Genomic DNA, 18,022 nt, shown 5'->3' on the forward strand with positions numbered 1-18,022 from the left:
TGGGGAATTCTTCCACCCAAAGCAATGTATTGTAACTAAAAAGTTGTTTTGATTATCACTGTATTGTATATTTACAGGCTGGGCTTGGGGTGTTTGTTTTTGTTTTGTTTTTGTAAATGTGTGCATATCAGAAAAAAATAATCCTGGAAACTGTGATTATTGTAAGCTTATTCAATGACCAAATAAAAAACTTATTTGACAAAATAAAACAACCATTATCACTGTGCATTTTGGGGAAAAAAATCTGTCAATAATTTGTCAATGTTACTTGCTATTTCGTTGTTTTTAAAAAAAAATTAATTTGTGAATTCTATTATTATTAAATTATTGGAGTGGGGTTTTTCTTACGCATAAGCATATAAACTAATTACTGTGTGTTGTTATTTAAAAATAATTAAATAAGTATTGTAAATTCATTATAATTATATTTTAAGATATACAACTGAAGAATTATTAGTCCCCTGTTTTTAATTTGAATTCTTTTATATTATTTCCCTAATTTAACGGAGAGCAGATTTTTTTCAACACATTTCTAAACAATAGTTTTAATAACTCATTTCTCATAACTGATTTATTTTATCTTTGCCACGATGACAGTACATAGTATTTAACTAGATATTTTTAAGATACTAATAACCAGCTTAAAGTGCAACTTAAGGCTTAACTAGGTTAATTACTTTAACTCCATATAGAAGTTAGGTTAATTAGGCAAATTATTGTATATCAAAGGACAACTGGAAAAATATAGGATTAAAGGGGCTAATAATATACAACCACACATTGTTTAAAAAACTGAATTAATAAAAACTGCTTTCATTCCAGCTGAAACGAAACAAATAAGACTTTCTCCAGAAAAAAAATATTATAGGAATATTGTGAAAAATCATTAAACAAAATTTGGGAAATATTTTTAAAATAAAAAAAATCAACTGTTTATCATTATATAATTGTGATTTTCTTTTCTTTTTTTTACAATCTTTTTATTGAGATGTAATAAAAATATGACAATATAACATCACAATCATATTTACATCTACAAACAAACAAACAAAAAAACATACAAAACTTTAAAAAAGGGATGAAAAGGCTACAAGTTGTTTAAATTAGTAACAGATTATTCTAGATAAAACATTAGGAATAAATTATTGAAAATAAAAACCATCTATAGAAGGCACGCACCAGATCGTGAATATGACAATGGTTTGTTTAAATAAATCTTTGGAAATAGGGGGAAATGTAGACAAGCTGACTCAATTTATTTTGTCATTTTCTGTTTCATTTAATAAATTACTGAAATTTGAATTTGAAATAAGATAGCCTATATAAAAGATGTCGGCATTTTCTCAAAACAGTAAGTTTGCCTTTTAACATGTATTAAATCTTAATATTTGTAATTCTCTAGACAGGAAACAAAATACCTACTAAATCCAATATTCATTGCGTTCATATCTTATCGTAATAAACAAACAAACAAACAAACAAACAAATAAATAAATAAATAAATAAATAAATAAATAAATAAGTTACCAAAGTGTTTTGTCATGCTTCCTGAAGAAAGTCTCCTGTTTTGTTTTCGAGTTGCACTTTAATGCGTTGTTTGGGTAAATTATGGCCCAGCTAACGTTTGCGGTTTGAGAAATAAAGGTAATAGCCTATATTGTATCCATATACAAAAGGGATGTCTTGTTTTCACTTTATTGCGGCTGGACTTAAACCCTAACGCGTTTTACCGTTGTACTGAGATAACTTTTTGCCCATCATATCAGTCTTTAATGAAATAGAAAGGGGTCACGCATTTAACCTCTGGACAGCAGTGCATAAATCACAACCAAACAACAATGTCGTTTTCAAAATAACTCTTACAGTACGGTTCCGTCAAACCTGTTTGCCTTTTGTGATCGCGCAGGGCCGGGCCGCGCATCCACACAGCCAATGAGCACCCGAACACACACGGACACATGGGGATATTTGACATATCTCCAAAACTCTGACCTTGAGGGGAACAATAAAAGAGCACCGGGACACTTGTTTCGAGGCCAACGCTTTTAGACGTTACTGAGGTTAGTGCTCAAATGCATGCGCTGTTTGGATAATTGTTTTTTTCCTTCTTCTTCTGTGGACTAGAGAAACAAAACAAAGCGGAAAAACTCTTCTAACCAAGTTTCTACAACGTTTCAGGTGCTTGTGTGCAGGTCCGGGACCGGAAGAATTAATCATGTCCCGTTTTATGGAATTGAGGGAGTTTGGAGAAGCGGCCACATTTCTGCGTAAAACCAACCTGGAGCAACTCGCCGCGCAGTCCCATGCGTTTGATGGTACTGTCGCCGTCCTGTGTGAAAAACGAGCTTTCTTTTTGGTGCACAAAACTATCAAAATATTTTAATCACAATAATTTCTGAATGAGTCACATAATGAGATAAGCATGGGATGTGCATGTGAAATGGCCTAGGTAGCCTATATCTTTACATAAAACAGGCTCAGTTTTTTTGCTTATACTCTACTGTATGTGCAAATCAATACAATTTTCACATTTATGTTATAGCCTACATGACAGAAAATCTGCAGCATTCACATATAAGGGAATCTACCATAGTATGTGATGTTATTATTTACCTGCCAGTTGATTTCTGTGCAGGGAAGAAGCGTGTTTGGATTCCAGATGAGAAGGAAGCCTACATTGAGGTGGAGATCAAAGATACAGATGGAGATAAAGTCATGGTGGAGACCAAAGATGGAAGGGTCAGTAATGCTGAAATTGCTCTTGCCCTTTTCTGAGACAACAATGCAAAACAAAATGAATCACTATATTGGTCTTATCTATATATATATATATATATATATATATATATATATATATATATATATATATATATATATATATATATATATATATATATATATATATATATATATATATATTATTATTATTTTTTTTTTTTTTTTGTTAAGAATATTTACAATATATATTTGCTTCAGAAGACAGAATTACACTTTAAGGAAAAAAAGAAATTTGTCTTACCATTTAGTGGTTTATTCTTTAACAACAATGTAATAATATCTATTAGAGTTTGATTAAAATGCAAACAAAAAAGAAAAGTATAACACAATGTCCTAATGTGGACCTAACATTCGTTTATAATTCTCAAAACATTTGTAATAACATTTAATAATCCCCATTGTTTCATTGTATACAACTTACAAATACATAAAGTTGCATTTGATAATGTTGAAATGAACATTAAATCTTTTTTAACAAATAATAAAGCTAACTAATGTAAAAATAAACCTTATTGTAAAGTGTTATCAAAAAATACAGATTAAAAAAATTGTAAATACAGACTAAAGGGTTATGATTTACTTAATTATTAGTGAATACAAAAATATTGATGTTGCCTTGTGAGCTTTATTATATTGTATTGCATTTATGGATTCATAAAAATAAGTAGAGCACACAAGCAGACTTGAATCTACAATCATTCTGTGACTGAAAAACACATCATGAGGTAGTAATTCAATTCTTTAATCTAATCCTGACAGATGTTAACTGTGAAAGAGGAAGATATTCAGCAGATGAATCCGCCAAAGTTTGACTTGATGGAAGACATGGCCATGCTCACTCACCTCAATGAGGCCTCGGTTCTATTCAACCTCAGCCGTCGCTACAGTTTCTGGATGATCTATGTGAGACTGCGTATTATCATTTACTGAATCCAGAAGCTTCAAAATAACTTAGTTTCTTTCTTTATAATTTGAGGTTGGCTTAAGTCTTTATGCATGTTCTTATCTCTCTGTCCACAGACATATTCAGGGCTGTTTTGTGTGACAGTAAACCCGTATAAATGGCTCCCCGTCTATTCTTCTGAAGTGGTTGCAGCATATAAGGGAAAACGTCGCTCAGATGTTCCACCTCACATCTATTCCATAGCAGACAATGCCTACAATGACATGCTAAAAAGTACTGAAACGCCAGCATTATAACATGCTTTTAGATAGTATTTGATTTGCACTACTTACTGTATTAATCTTCTCCCCTGTAGATCGTGAAAACCAGTCAATGCTTATCACGTAAGTGACCGTCCATGTCATTCTAATGTTTTATTAGTGCAGAATGTTCTGAAATCCTACTCTTTGCTCATTATTTAATCATGAAGCGGTATAAAAAAATGGGTTTTAACCATTCTGAAGAGATTCCTTTTTTCCTTTTTTTTGTCTTTCTTCTTGGATTTAATATTGTTTCATGTTTATTTCACATAAATGTTGTCCATGCCTAGCGGAGAATCCGGTGCTGGCAAAACTGTCAACACGAAACGTGTAATTCAGTATTTTGCCATTATAGCTGCTCTTGGCGAAGCAGGGGGCAAAAAAGGAGTAAGAGCAGAAACTTCACTTCTGTGCTTTTTGTCATCACCCATCCTTTTCCCTTGTTTTTTGTTTCCCCATGAGTCTTTCTTTTGTTCCTCTACATCTTGTTTTTGGGGATTTTTAATCATGTCTAAATGTTTATATATTCCTTTTGGATTTACAGACATCCTTTTAACCAATAAGGAGTGACCCTCAGAGTTTTGTTACCCTACGTTTTGTATTCCCGTTCCAGTATGTTTTTAGAAACCCTTTTTTATACCACTCTTTACATTGCTCAATCCCTTTTTTGCAATGTCTCTCATTTTGCCTCTTGTTTTTAACATTTTAAGCTACTTTTTCATTCTTGTCTTTCTTGTCTTTTTTTTGTTGGGAAAACTGCCTGATTTCATCTACTTTCCCCTCAGTCATGATAGATGATATTTCATTTCCATTAGCTTGTTCCATCCTACTCATAGATATAACTGTTGGTGTTTGATTGCAAACTCACACATTTCTCTGCATTCAACATAAACAGGGTACATTAGAGGATCAGATCATTGAGGCCAACCCGGCTATGGAAGCTTTTGGCAATGCAAAAACCCTGAGGAATGACAACTCATCTCGCTTTGTGAGTGTGGACAGATGAGCACAACATCTTCCTCTTTTGTTATTTAGTGTATAGAGTCATGTTTCACTGTTTTCCCTTTCTTCAACACAGGGAAAATTCATACGAATCCATTTTGGTCCTACAGGGAAGCTTGCATCTGCTGACATTGACATCTGTAAGTTGATTTAAAAATATTATTATTATATATTGTCCATAGACAAATTTATTTTTTAAATCAGGCATTTTCATATGAAGTAAGATTCAACAGAATGATTTAATGTATGAATTTGTCAAAATGTAACATTTATTTTGTTTGTTTGGATTTTGTGAAATAAATGTATTGTTATTACTTTAAATCCCATTTCATTTTACATTTCTTTAGATCTTTTGGAAAAATCCAGAGTCATTTTTCAGCAAACAGGAGAGAGAAGCTACCACATCTACTACCAGATCCTCTCACACAGGAAACCAGAACTCCAAGGTATGTAGAGAAACACCTATTATATATACTACAAGTGCCCAGTCCCACTCCAAAGTCTTGTAGAATTTCGATTTTACTAACTTCAAAACACTTCCCAGCAAATTTCTGCTAAGACCCAATCCAAATGGCTTCACTAAACCCTTGAGGTCTTCCTCTGAGTCTGCACATTCCTGATGTAATGTTGCTTTGCCTGACACATGGGTGTTTGCTTGGAGCTCATCTCAGTACGACTTGGCAGAAGTGTTTGCCAAGGGTGCATAATGGCTGCAGAGAGATCTTTTGGTCTCGTAGATTTAACAGACATGATCGTATGGCGACCCCTGAAAGTCTGGTAAGCCATTTGACATTGGGAATAACTTTTAGAACCTTATTTGCTTGTTCAAGTGTCTTTAATTATGGCTGAAGCTAAACTCTGTAGGATAGTGACACTCCAGGACCAAGTTTGGACACTATAAGCATATACTGTAGTTAACAAATAAGCGGTAATTTTTTTTCTTTTGTAAAACAACATTTTTGATGGAAAAAGTAGATATATTTATGTAGTTTGAAGTCTGATGTGTGAGAAAATCCAGTATAAGGGGTCAATAACTTAACTCTTTCACTGTTTTTAACACCTTTTACTGAATTGTGCCATCATATGGTGTGACAAAATGAAGAAAAACAACTATTAATAATAGGTCTTATTTTGTAAACTTGTAAAGTTTGTCCTGACATTTTATGATTTTCTTTTTAATTTTTAAGAGAACATTGAACCATGCTTGAGATAGTCACACCATAGGACAGTTTTGAGATTTGGTTCAAAAATGTAATAACACAGCTTTGTTTTATAACAAGAGATCCATTGAAGACAAACTAAATGAACCATTTACTGCAATTTAAATGACGACAATAATAATTATATTATTTGTGTCATGTGTGACTTAAAAAACAAACCTTGTCCATCTGTTAAACAGACATGCTGCTGGTGTCATCAAATCCCTTCGACTACCACTTCTGCTCGCAGGGTGTTATAACTGTGGACAACATGGATGACGGCAATGAGCTGCTCGCAACTGATGTAAGCACTGCTTGTATGATGAAGAATCCATTAAACATTCCACATTAAACACCAACAAATAAAGCAACTTTCTTACCTTGCCTTCTAGCATGCGATGGACACGCTTGGATTCACCCCTGAGGAGAAGTATGGCTGTTACAAGATAGTCGGTGCCATCATGCACTTTGGCAACATGAAGTTCAAAGTGAAGCAGAGAGAGGAGCAAGCAGAAGCAGACGGCACTGAAAGTAAGAAGGATCCTGTCATGAGCAGCTTCTTCAGTTATTGTCTTGGATTGACTGAACATTGTGATTTTCTTACACAGGTGCGGACAAAGCATCCTATCTCATGGGGATCAGTTCAGCTGACCTCATAAAGGGACTGCTTCACCCTCGAGTGAAAGTGGGCAATGAGTACATTGTCAGAGGACAGACAGTTGAACAGGTCAGCTTGTAAAATAAATGATGCATTGGTTTCTTTGCTCTATAATTCTGCCAAGTAGTGAGTGGAATATGTGTTTGTGCCATAATAGGTGACCTATGCTGTTGGTGCTTTGGCCAAAGCCACATATGACCGCATGTTTAAATGGCTGGTGGGCAGAATTAATAAAACCCTGTATACGGCCATCCCACGTCAGTTCTTCATAGGAGTGCTGGACATAGCAGGCTTTGAGATCTTTGAGGTAGGTTGTTTGGATACCGTTGATAAAATATCTTGTGCATTGCTCTGTATTACACCTTACCTATGATTTGCACATTACATCTGGATGCTAATGTTAAAAGAAACAAAAGTTGACAAGTAAAAACATGGATTTCCCATTGTTACTGTTAAATGATTGTCATGACTTTTATTTATAAAATTGCCTCAGGCTCAGTTTTAAGGAGTAGCAATGTCAATAAAGGTTTTTTAATCATTTTTTTAACATTTTTCAAGTGCCTTGGACTGATTTTTGTTGTTTATTCTGATGAATCCCTTACCCAAAGTGCACCGACACATTATTTAAGCTACCCCTGAGCACTTTTTGATTGATTTTGGATTTTTTTAATCACTCTTATCAACCTCCTAACAAAAAATGCATTGCAAAAATTTAGCACAATTCTTCAAAAAAAAATCCTGACATATAATAGATATCAAAAGAGAAATATTACTTATAAGTTCAGACTGCATGTTTTTTAAAGTAGTCGTGTCACGGATGTTTTCTCACTGCATGATTATCTTGGCTAGCGTTTTGTCACTGCTTTGTTTACACTGCAAGATGGATCGGCGACAGGGGCTTTCACATTGCATGACTTTACAATAGGAAGAATCGCCAACAACTTCGTCCAAACTACGTCTTACAGCCAAAAACACGTAGTATATCTTTTGTTATTAACTACATAATGAGAAAGAAGCCTTTAATGGGGTAGAAAATGTACATATTTGCTCACCTGGGTTTTAAGGGAATTAGCAATTTCTCCTCAACGTTTTTCTTTTTCGACCCGGTTGTGATATTGCTCAGATGACACGGTGCTCCTGTCAAATTTCCACTAGTTTTCCTCCATTTCTTGTGTCCAAATATACTGAAAATGAGTCCTTTTAACATCTCCCACAACCTCCTGCTGGCCTGCAGATACCCATATTAGTGGATGCTGCTCTCTCATGGGCTGTAGGTGATCGGCGATGTTATTTTCAGTCAAAACTCGTTTCACACGGCATGATTTGAATCGCCAACAGGTCCAGATATTTAGCACGCCAAATATCTCACAGGCATCGGCGACTCATCTGTGATTCTCTCAGATTGTGTCTTTGGCAGTTCATACTGTGTGATTGTTACTCTTGTGAACAAGCACCGAGTTACTTGTGATTTCAGGCATTTGTTGGCAATTTCTCAAAACCTGTCGGCGAGTCAAAATCGCCACTAAAATCATGCAGGCTGAACTCGGCATTAAATGAATTGCAAAAGAATCAAATTTACTCAATTTGTTTGCAACTGGTAGCTAAGTTTATTAGGATGCTTTTCTGTCAATCCAATCACAAAAGGTCAGTGCTAAATAGAAGTGTTAATAGGGTCTAAAATGTTTTGAGCTTTTCAACCTTAAAGTACTTCAAGATGTCATCGAAAACACATTAGATGGAATTGACTTCACAGATTATGTGGTCAAATGTATCAACGGTATTGAATGTTGTTACTCGATTGAATTGGCGCTTGAAAAATGTAAATAATTAGCTGATAGATTAGCCAGTAGGGGCCTTCTGCGTCTACTGGTAGGCTCAGAGGGCTGCTATCATCCATCTACATGGTTAATCAGCTATACTAATAGAGAAGACTCCAGAACTGTTTTTACATTACTGTGACTGTTGGGTAGGGGGGTAGACATTAATAAAATGCAATTAACGGGAAATTTATTAAATAATATAAGTAATTTTTGTCAACTTCTGGCCGCAGCCGAATGTGATCCACACAGCTGATTAACCATATGGATGGATGATAACAGTCATCTGAGCCTACCAGTAGTGGCCATATCTATCAGCTGATAACCACTGATAACACCCATTCAATCAAGTGATAACATTCGAATCGGCTAAAATTTATTCAGTAACAAAAAGCAACAGATGTTTGGAAGCTAGAGGATCTTTGTTTCACTGCATTTGGCAGTGTACAAATATTAAATTATTTTGGGAAGAGATAAGAGTCATAAGTGAAAAGATCATTTTAAAACTAATTCTTTGACCCAAAGCTGTTTTTGCTGGGCTTATACCCAGAGAACTATGGTAAACTATAGTAAAAGCGAACAAGTATTTATAGACCTTAGCTTGCTTTATGCCAAAAAAATGTGCTTTTCTATGGACAAAGACCAAACACTACTCAGTGGATAAGACAGATGCTGTCAAGCCTGCCATTATAAAAAATAACTTGCAAATTAAAAGCTAAACAGCATGTATTTGAAAACATGTGGAGTTCTTTCATCATATATTTGTATATATCAGTGGTGTAGTCTTAAAAAAAGGTGGTGTACTATTACCCACCGAACCTGCTGTTTTATCATTTTACCTGAACGTTTCAGCGAGACATCATTCAGTTAACTTCGAAAAACCCACGAAAATTTCTCACAGCTTCTGTGGGGTCAGGTCGTCAGGGGGCGGGAAATGGCGCAAAATTTAAACACAAATGCACCAATTGCAACAAATTAGGATGAGAGTTTTAAAAAATTGGTATACAGTTAAAGGAGTATACCAAGGGTATACGCAATTATTGATCCTCAAAAGTCGTAATACCTAAACAGCTAGTGGAGAAAAGTAGGCATACTGAGTATACGTGCGTATAGCCCAGACTACACCACTGATATATATATATATATATATATATATATATATATATATATATATATATATATATATATATATATATATATATATATATATATATATATATATATATATATATATCCTTTTATTTGTATAATTTGTAAATGTAGCAAGGTTATTGTTGTAAAAAATGCATGTAAAGCGTTGTACTGTATTACAGTGTGTACAAACTAAAAATAAAAATATTTTATGGCAAAAAAAGCAACAGAGAACAGCCAAACTGGAGCAAAGGACACTAACATGTGATTTGTATTGGACACGTTGTGATAAATCACACCACAATGAAGTATTTTCACTTTGCTGTGCTGTATAAAAACAGAGACGATGATCAAAATCACAGTCATGGGTTAACATGTTTGTTCATTCAGTAGTACTGCAAAAGTGATGTACATTGAATAAAAACAGTATTATCCAGAAACACACTATATATAGTTCCGTGCCTAAAACAGCTCTTTCTTTCCGTTCTCTGAACAGTTCAACAACTTTGAGCAGATGTGTATCAACTTCACCAATGAAAAACTGCAACAGTTTTTCAACCATCACATGTTTATCCTCGAGCAAGAAGAGTACAAGACAGAGGGCATTGAATGGACTTTCATAGACTTCGGATTAGACCTGCAGGCCTGCATTGACCTCATTGAGAAGGTTGATATATATAGAATGACATATAATGATGTGAAAGCATGCAAGTAAACCTAGCCGTTACATCCCTCTTGCTTTGTTTGCAGCCGCTGGGAATACTGTCTATTCTGGAGGAGGAGTGCATGTTCCCTAAAGCCACGGAGAGCAGCTTCAAAGCGAAACTCTATGATAATCTCCTCGGCAAGTCTCCCAATTTCCTGAAACCGAGGCCAGACAAAAAACGCAAATACGACACACACTTTGAGCTGGTGCATTACGCTGGAGTGGTGAGTGGAAATAATGTCATATTTACACACATATTTTCTGGCTATTTTTACCATAGCATACAATAGACTCTTTATAAGCCACATTGCTGGAGCCAGTGGAATTTGTTAAGCTACTTACAGTATGCAATGTCGCCATAGAGTGGCACCGTTTAAGTATAGGGATAGTCTAGAGCAAGCTGAGGTCAAATGCTTTGCTCAATAGCACAACTGTGATAGCTCAAGTGTAGATAAAATCCTTGATCACTATAATTCACTTAATATATAATATATCAGCTCACACAATGTATGTTGTCAGGTGCCATACAACATCAATGGATGGCTCGACAAGAACCGAGATCCTCTGAATGAAACAGTGGTTGGGATCTTTCAGAGGTCGTCCAACAAGTTGATGGCAAGCCTGTTCGAGAACTTCATCAGCTTAGATTCAGGTGCATACTGTAACTGATATTAAAGAGTTTATTCTTATGAACCTGATTGTACTGAGATGTTTTCATGTACTGTTACAGGTTCAGAAGCAAAGCCTGGGAGCAAAGAGAAGAGGAAGAAAGGAGCATCATTCCAAACAGTGTCCCAGCTGCACAAGGTGAGTGAAATTAAAGAGGTACTTGATGTTTGGAATATCTGCAAATATTAAGAGAGAATAAGAAGAGAGTGAGCCAGTTAAGACTTGCAGTGATGTTTAGGTAATCTGACCCATGAACATCACTTTAAGTCTGTGCTGGCTCAGCTTTCACCATCTTCAAATGCAGAGACGCAGGTAAGATCACATGCAGTAGTTAGCAGAACAAGTGTGGAGAATGTAAACTGCTTCAAAATCTGCATTATAGACTGCTTGCTGAATTGTTCTTTCTCCATTCCACATCTTTAGGAGAATCTAAACAAGCTGATGGCTAATTTGAGAAGCACTCAGCCCCATTTTGTGCGATGCATTATTCCCAATGAAGCCAAGAACCCAGGTACAAAAATATTCGGTGTAGAGGATTAACTATATGTACCATTAACACCATACCATTAGTCTTCAGTTTCCGTTGTAACTTCTCTCTGATAGGCATGATGGAGCCATTTCTGGTTTTGCACCAGCTTCGTTGCAATGGAGTTCTGGAAGGGATCCGCATTTGCAGAAAAGGATTTCCAAACCGCATTCTCTATGCAGAGTTCAAACAACGGTGAGTTTTTTCCATGTCACAGATGTGTGCATTCTAGGATGTAGTGGTTTTATGCAAAGTTTGTTTGATCAATTAATCAATCAACCAATCAATCACCTATTGTGATCTGACTGACCAAAATGAATCCTCACCTGTCCCTCAGTCTAGAGATCTGCGCGGGACAAATTTTTTATTCCCGCTCCCGCAGTTTTATAACGCACCCGACCGCTCCTGCCATATATTCAGCCTTTGTTCACCCGCTGCTTGACCCAACTGTTCCCTCTAAATTTAGACCTGGTTTCAAAAATATCAGGTTTAAATTAAGCACTACCAAAAGAGAGAGATAACAGATAAAACTATAGGTTGTGCAAGGATTGTAGGCTAAATGTCCGTCTTGTTTGCCCCTTTGTGATGAGACATGAGTGCCGCCTTAAACCTGAGGTTCCAGTCTTGTGAAAAAAATTTGAGGTATTGTCACATTGCGCAAAGGGTCAATTGTTTCCATTTGTGCCTATGACACATGAAAAAGACTCCCATACATCAGACTTGCCTGATGTGGGTTTCCTAACAGTAAAAGGACCGTTTTCTAATGCAAGCTGAAGGACAGCGCATCTTCACTTTGCTTTCTCATGTTGGTAAAGCCCGCTCTGAGGACCGTCATGTAGATGATGCACACGTGACTCGGGAGTGCTAAATTGTTAGACCACCTGCTCCCATTCAAATGACACCAGAGTTACTAACTGATACCGCGTTATTCAAAAAATGTATTCCCGAACTGCAAGAAATCTGGTCAAGTCCCATGGCAGACCTCTACCTCTGTCTATTTTGGCTTTTAACTTAATATTATTTCTGGCTCCAAATATTCAAATTTGGCTTGCAATAATTTTTTTGTTTCAAATGTTGCAATTTTAAGACTATTCTATTCTAAGTAACTTCTGAATGGTGCACAACCCTAATTGAAAAGTATAAAACTAAACATTCATGATTTACCAGCTACCGTATCCTGAACCCATTGGCCATCCCAGAGGACACGTATGTGGACAGCAGGAAAGCTGTGGAGAAATTGCTTGGGTCTCTGGATATTGACCACACGCAGTACAAGTTTGGCCACAGCAAGGTTCACAGATTTGCCCTTTCTTGCATCCTTCCTGTGTTTACAACCACTAAAAACTTATCCCAGGCTATCAATCTGCTCTCCTTCAGGTCTTCTTTAAAGCGGGACTACTTGGACAGCTGGAGGACATGAGGGATGAACGGCTTTCTAAAGTGCTCACCTTGTTGCAGGCCTTCTGCAGGGGCAAACTAATGCGGATGGAGCGCAAGAGAATGATGAAAGAGAAGTATGTCCAAACCATGACAATACCTAAATAACTTTACACAAATAGTTTTGCTGTTACTCACAATCTCAAGAGTCAGATTGCAGATCTAATTTCCTTGAGCCTGTTCAAAGCATGATGATAAACTGTTGAGAGCGTGCACTGGCCTACGAGCCTGCAAATCTATGGGAGGAATGTCTGAAGTGTATGTGGACTATGTTGTGGCGTGTGTCTGGCGTGCGTCCGTATGTTTTGTGTGTATGTGTGGTCACTACAGAAAAAGACAGTTAAACCCCCTCCGCCCCAAATGGCATTTTCAAAAGCAGGTGTGGAGGTAGGTCATATATCCCACAAACAGCGCACATACCAGTTGGTTCCTTAACAAAGTCCCCCTCCCGTCTTCATTATAAATAACCTTCTTTTGTCCAGAATGGATATGGCTGGGAGCAGGCTGAAAATTGCTGAAATGCCATCCCAGGTGACAGGGGATTAAGTCCTCTTGTTTCTTCAGATGGGTTCAGCTTTAGATAATCAACAACCTCTGCCCGACCTTTGACTGTTCCTGATTGTGTTGCCGCTCCAGCAATGCGGAATTGATTTACTCTTTAGGCATGTTCAGTATCACAGTGGGATTACTGATATAGAACACACCAAACAATGGCGTGTGGCAGCCTGGCCCTATTTGGTGCTAGACATACTGAGCTAATTTAGAACAACAAGGGCAGAGAGCGAGGGGAGCGGGCTACAAATCGGACAAGAGTTCTTTGATGCACATAAAGGGCAAAGTTTTGAAAGAGTTTTGAGAGAGTGTGAAAGCTATCATCTTCATGCGCTTAAGTATATTCTGTTGAAATATTTTTACCTGATGATTAAGATGGGGTTGCGCAGTGGGTAGCACTGTCGCCTCACAGCAAGAAGGTCACTGGTTCAAGCCTCGGCTAGGTCAGTTAGCATTTCTGTGTGGGGTTTGCATATTCGCCCTCTGTTGGTATGGGTTTCCTCCGGGTGCTCCGGTTTCCCCCACAAGTTCAAAGACATGTGCTACAGGTGAATTGGGTAAGCTAAATTGTCCGTAGTGTATGTGTGTGAATGAATGTATGGGTGTTTCCCAGTAATGAGTTGCAGCTGGAAGGGCATTCACTGCATAAAACATTTGCTGGATAAGTTGGCTGTTCATTCCGCAGTGGTGACCCCAGATAATTAAGGGGACTAAGTCGATGGAAAATGAATGATTAAGATGGATGAACAAATGTAAATGGCTGCAACAATCATACCTGCCAACACTTTTTTCCCCGGGAGTCTCCCGTATTTCAGACCCATCTCCTGCCACCCTCCTGTTTTGTTATTTCTCCCAAAAAGCCCCCCCTTAATTTCAACCGCAACCCCCAGTCCAATCACAACGGCCGCCCAAAACATGCTCTATAGTACAGTTACTAACACCACATTACACAGTACCCGGTTCTCAACAGTGTTATTCAAACGCCTCACCCCTGAACCTAACCTAACCTAACCCCGGTCTTCTTTTCAGGGACAAATGATGGCAGGTATGGCAAAAACACGCGCAGTGCAAACTACATTACATTGATTATACATTTCACAACACCAACATCAACAGAAAGTGTACATTTCTGAGAACTAGTCAAATGTATATCAACCTTATCTTTGGCTACATACATACTATAAAGTGGAACAATCAAAGCACACTGTGTGGCCATGCCCTTGTATAGGATATTTGATAGGTTTATTTGGGCATGTTTGGAATTGACCTCATAAAACCAATTCAGTTTAGGAAGTTAATAAAACATGTAGTATTTGGATTGTGACATCTCCCAAATAAAGTGTTTGGGTTTAAATTTTCTCTGAGCTTATGATTTGAATTATTTTTCCAATCCAAGATATGGCAACAATCATTTAGCATCACTTCAACTCTGATGCTTTTAAATCCATCATTAACAACTAGTTAAAGAGCTCCTATTATGCATTATAAAATGCCATGTTTTGGTTTTGGGGGTCTCCAACAACAGGCTGATATGCATGCAAGTTCAAAAAACACTTTCATTGTCTTACAATTTGCATTTATTTTTACCTAATTATCCCAACGACTCCCATATGATTCGTTCAGCGATTCGTTTCTAAACCTCTCTTTAGTGCAATGCTAATCTGCGCTGATTGGTCCGATGACCTAATCTGTTATGATTGGTCGACTGCGCTCAGCGTGAGACAGAGAGTAACGCCCACCATGGCTTATCAACAATTTTAAAGTAGTCATAGTGCAGACTGTATGTGTGATCCCAATGCAGGAGTGCAATAAAGCAATGCTGTTAAACACCAGCATATTGCTCATGAACTGTGAAGCTTTAACAAAGTCCCATATAGTCTTTTCTGATCCTTCCTTTAATAAACGGCCAATGAATCCCCCATTGTAAGCCTGTATATTGCTGAAGCACTCGTCAGAAAAATGACAGTAACAGAGCACAAGGCTGGGGTTATAATACTGAGGTCTTTTTGCAAAAATAAACTTTAACCACTGAGTCTTCACAGCCTCATCTTTGGGTAGAGAAAAAAAAAAGAACTTTCCCTCACACTTCAGAGCACAGTGTCTATGCGATTTAATTTTTATTTTTCTCAGGTCTGTGCGTGCAACAAATGGGTGGGACTTGAGTTCCATATCAACGTCACGCCAACACGGTTAAAGACTCGTTACAGCGGCAATTCATTCGAACCACTATGAGTTGACTCTTTTACAGATAAATTAATAGTTTTAAACACTGCACTTTCAGATTTAAGCCTTAGCTGGATATTTCACTTCACTTAAAGCTGTGTTACACACTGCATGGAAGGCCATTTTCAAAAACCCATAATAGGGGCTCTTTAAATGTTCATTATTTGTTTTGTTCAATGTTTTTTTACTGTTAATTAGGTTGTACAACTGTCAAAAATAACTTAACTGTGTGTGGACCAAACAAAATTTGGCACTAAAAGGATAATAACAACTTATGTGGCATTTTACATTCACTGTAGTATGCCGCTGATCCATCATCATCTGATTATCTTTACTCAGGGAAGCTCTAACAGTGATTCAATGGAACATTCGGGCCTTTTATGCAGTGAAGAACTGGCCATGGATGTGTCTGTTCTTTAAGATCAAGCCACTGTTGAGGAGCGCAGCTACAGAAAAGGAGCTTGCAACACTGAAGGAGGAGTTTCAGAAGCTAAAGGAGGCTCTGGAGAGATCTGAGGTGAAGAGGAAGGAGTTAGAGGAGAAACAGGTGTCTTTGGTACAAGAGAAAAATGACCTGTCATTACAACTTCAAGCTGTGAGTGTCAGAATGTCATTCAGGTCTACTTAGAAATCTATAATACATTATGAAATTAGTCAAAAGCAAAAGAGTGATTTTTCTTTTTACATTTTGACCTCAGGAGCAGGATAACCTGGCTGACGCTGAGGATCGCTGTAACCTGCTGATCAAGGCTAAGATCCAGATGGAGGGCAAAATTAAGGAGCTGATGGAGAGGCTGGAGGATGAAGAGGAGATGAACGCCACCATCCTAGCCAAGAAACGCAAACTTGAGGATGAGTGTATCGAGCTGAAGAAAGACCTGGATGATCTGGAGATTACTCTGGCCAAAGTGGAGAAGGAAAAACATGCTACTGAGAACAAGGTAACGTTGATATATTCACAGAATGGGGCGATGTGGTATGCTCTAGATTTTCTAAGGAATGGATGAGCAAGTTTTGACTTAAATCTCAGGTGAAAAACTTGGTGGAGGAAATGGCAGCATTGGACGAAACCATCTCCAGGCTGAGTAAAGAGAAGAAAGCCCTCCAGGATGCGCACCAGCAGGCTCTGGAAGACCTGCAATCCGAGGAGAACAAAGTGAACATGCTGTCCAAGGCCAAGATCAAACTGGAGCAGCAGGTGGACGATGTGAGTATCAAGTAGACTCATGACTCATGTACAGTATGCTTGATACATTAGATAAATTCATCATTGTCCAATCTATTGACAAAAATGTCTTTGTATGTTTTGCAGACATTGTAAATCCTCTTACAGTAATTTGTTCAGATACTGATATAGCTGCTAATTTATCGTGCATCACATAGAGTGTTTTGATTTTAAAAATTGGCACTGCACATCGAACTGATTATATACTAATCTATAACCATCTGTACTTCTACACAACAATTTAACTTAGCACAATAGTGAAGTAAAATATTTCTTAGACCTCCCTGTTTATTATTATTTCCTTACTCGACAGTTAGAGGGCTCATTGGAGCAAGAGAAGAAAGTACGTATGGATCTGGAACGAGTAAAGCGAAAGCTTGAGGGGGATCTGAAGCTTTCCGTTGAGTCATCCATGGATTTAGAAAACAGCAAACAGCAGCTGGAGGAAAGACTGAAGAAGTAAGCATTACAAAAATGTAGCATAATCCAGTGTTGGGTGCAACTAGTTACTGAAATTAGATTACATTTCTGCTAAAAAGGTAAAATGAGGGATCACTTTTCATTTGTAGGTAATTTAACTACATCTACTTATACTTGCCTTAAATACTAAACATACATTTAACAGTTCTATATGATGTCAATTCAGAGAAGCAGAGTTTATATTTTGTGGAATAATTCTATTGTTTATCAAGACAACGGCATATAAAAAGAAGAATTGAGAAACATGTTCACAGTAATAATATATATTTTCATGAAGCAGAGTAATTGTAAACATATTTATTCAGATATTTTGCATATTAGCTCATTTTTCAACTAAAGAAGGGTGTATTTATGTGACAACTGCACATGCTTAAGAAACAATTAAGTGAAGTTTATTTATAAATTAATTTCAAGGA

At 37.1% G+C, this 18,022-nt stretch overlaps 1 protein-coding gene across 2 annotated transcripts in view; it reads left to right on the forward strand.

The window, feature by feature from the left end:
- Positions 1 to 2,001: 2,001 nt before the first annotated feature.
- myh7bb (myosin, heavy chain 7B, cardiac muscle, beta b) overlaps positions 2,002 to 18,022 on the forward strand; it is a 28,800-nt gene continuing 12,779 nt past the window's right edge. Inside the window, exons 1-26 of one of the 2 annotated variants that reach the window (XM_056448914.1) lie at positions 2,002 to 2,060; positions 2,179 to 2,315; positions 2,636 to 2,739; positions 3,538 to 3,681; positions 3,799 to 3,955; positions 4,038 to 4,065; positions 4,272 to 4,368; positions 4,877 to 4,969; positions 5,060 to 5,123; positions 5,331 to 5,429; positions 6,383 to 6,486; positions 6,575 to 6,713; positions 6,791 to 6,909; positions 6,998 to 7,147; positions 10,285 to 10,455; positions 10,539 to 10,718; positions 11,014 to 11,146; positions 11,225 to 11,301; positions 11,587 to 11,674; positions 11,767 to 11,884; positions 12,857 to 12,980; positions 13,067 to 13,203; positions 16,241 to 16,496; positions 16,600 to 16,842; positions 16,932 to 17,108; positions 17,440 to 17,585. In XM_056448914.1, coding sequence (XP_056304889.1) covers positions 2,216 to 2,315; positions 2,636 to 2,739; positions 3,538 to 3,681; positions 3,799 to 3,955; positions 4,038 to 4,065; positions 4,272 to 4,368; positions 4,877 to 4,969; positions 5,060 to 5,123; positions 5,331 to 5,429; positions 6,383 to 6,486; positions 6,575 to 6,713; positions 6,791 to 6,909; positions 6,998 to 7,147; positions 10,285 to 10,455; positions 10,539 to 10,718; positions 11,014 to 11,146; positions 11,225 to 11,301; positions 11,587 to 11,674; positions 11,767 to 11,884; positions 12,857 to 12,980; positions 13,067 to 13,203; positions 16,241 to 16,496; positions 16,600 to 16,842; positions 16,932 to 17,108; positions 17,440 to 17,585 — 3,248 coding nt within the window. In that variant the 5' untranslated portion in view covers positions 2,002 to 2,060; positions 2,179 to 2,215. Of the gene's footprint in view, positions 2,061 to 2,178; positions 2,316 to 2,635; positions 2,740 to 3,537; positions 3,682 to 3,798; positions 3,956 to 4,037; positions 4,066 to 4,271; positions 4,369 to 4,876; positions 4,970 to 5,059; positions 5,124 to 5,330; positions 5,430 to 6,382; positions 6,487 to 6,574; positions 6,714 to 6,790; positions 6,910 to 6,997; positions 7,148 to 10,284; positions 10,456 to 10,538; positions 10,719 to 11,013; positions 11,147 to 11,224; positions 11,302 to 11,586; positions 11,675 to 11,766; positions 11,885 to 12,856; positions 12,981 to 13,066; positions 13,204 to 16,240; positions 16,497 to 16,599; positions 16,843 to 16,931; positions 17,109 to 17,439; positions 17,586 to 18,022 lie in introns of those variants that run through there. The other variant, XM_056448915.1, reaches the window with a different exon arrangement.

Source organism: Danio aesculapii, chromosome 23, assembly GCF_903798145.1.
Source record: "Danio aesculapii chromosome 23, fDanAes4.1, whole genome shotgun sequence".
Lineage (NCBI taxonomy): Eukaryota > Metazoa > Chordata > Actinopteri > Cypriniformes > Danionidae > Danio > Danio aesculapii.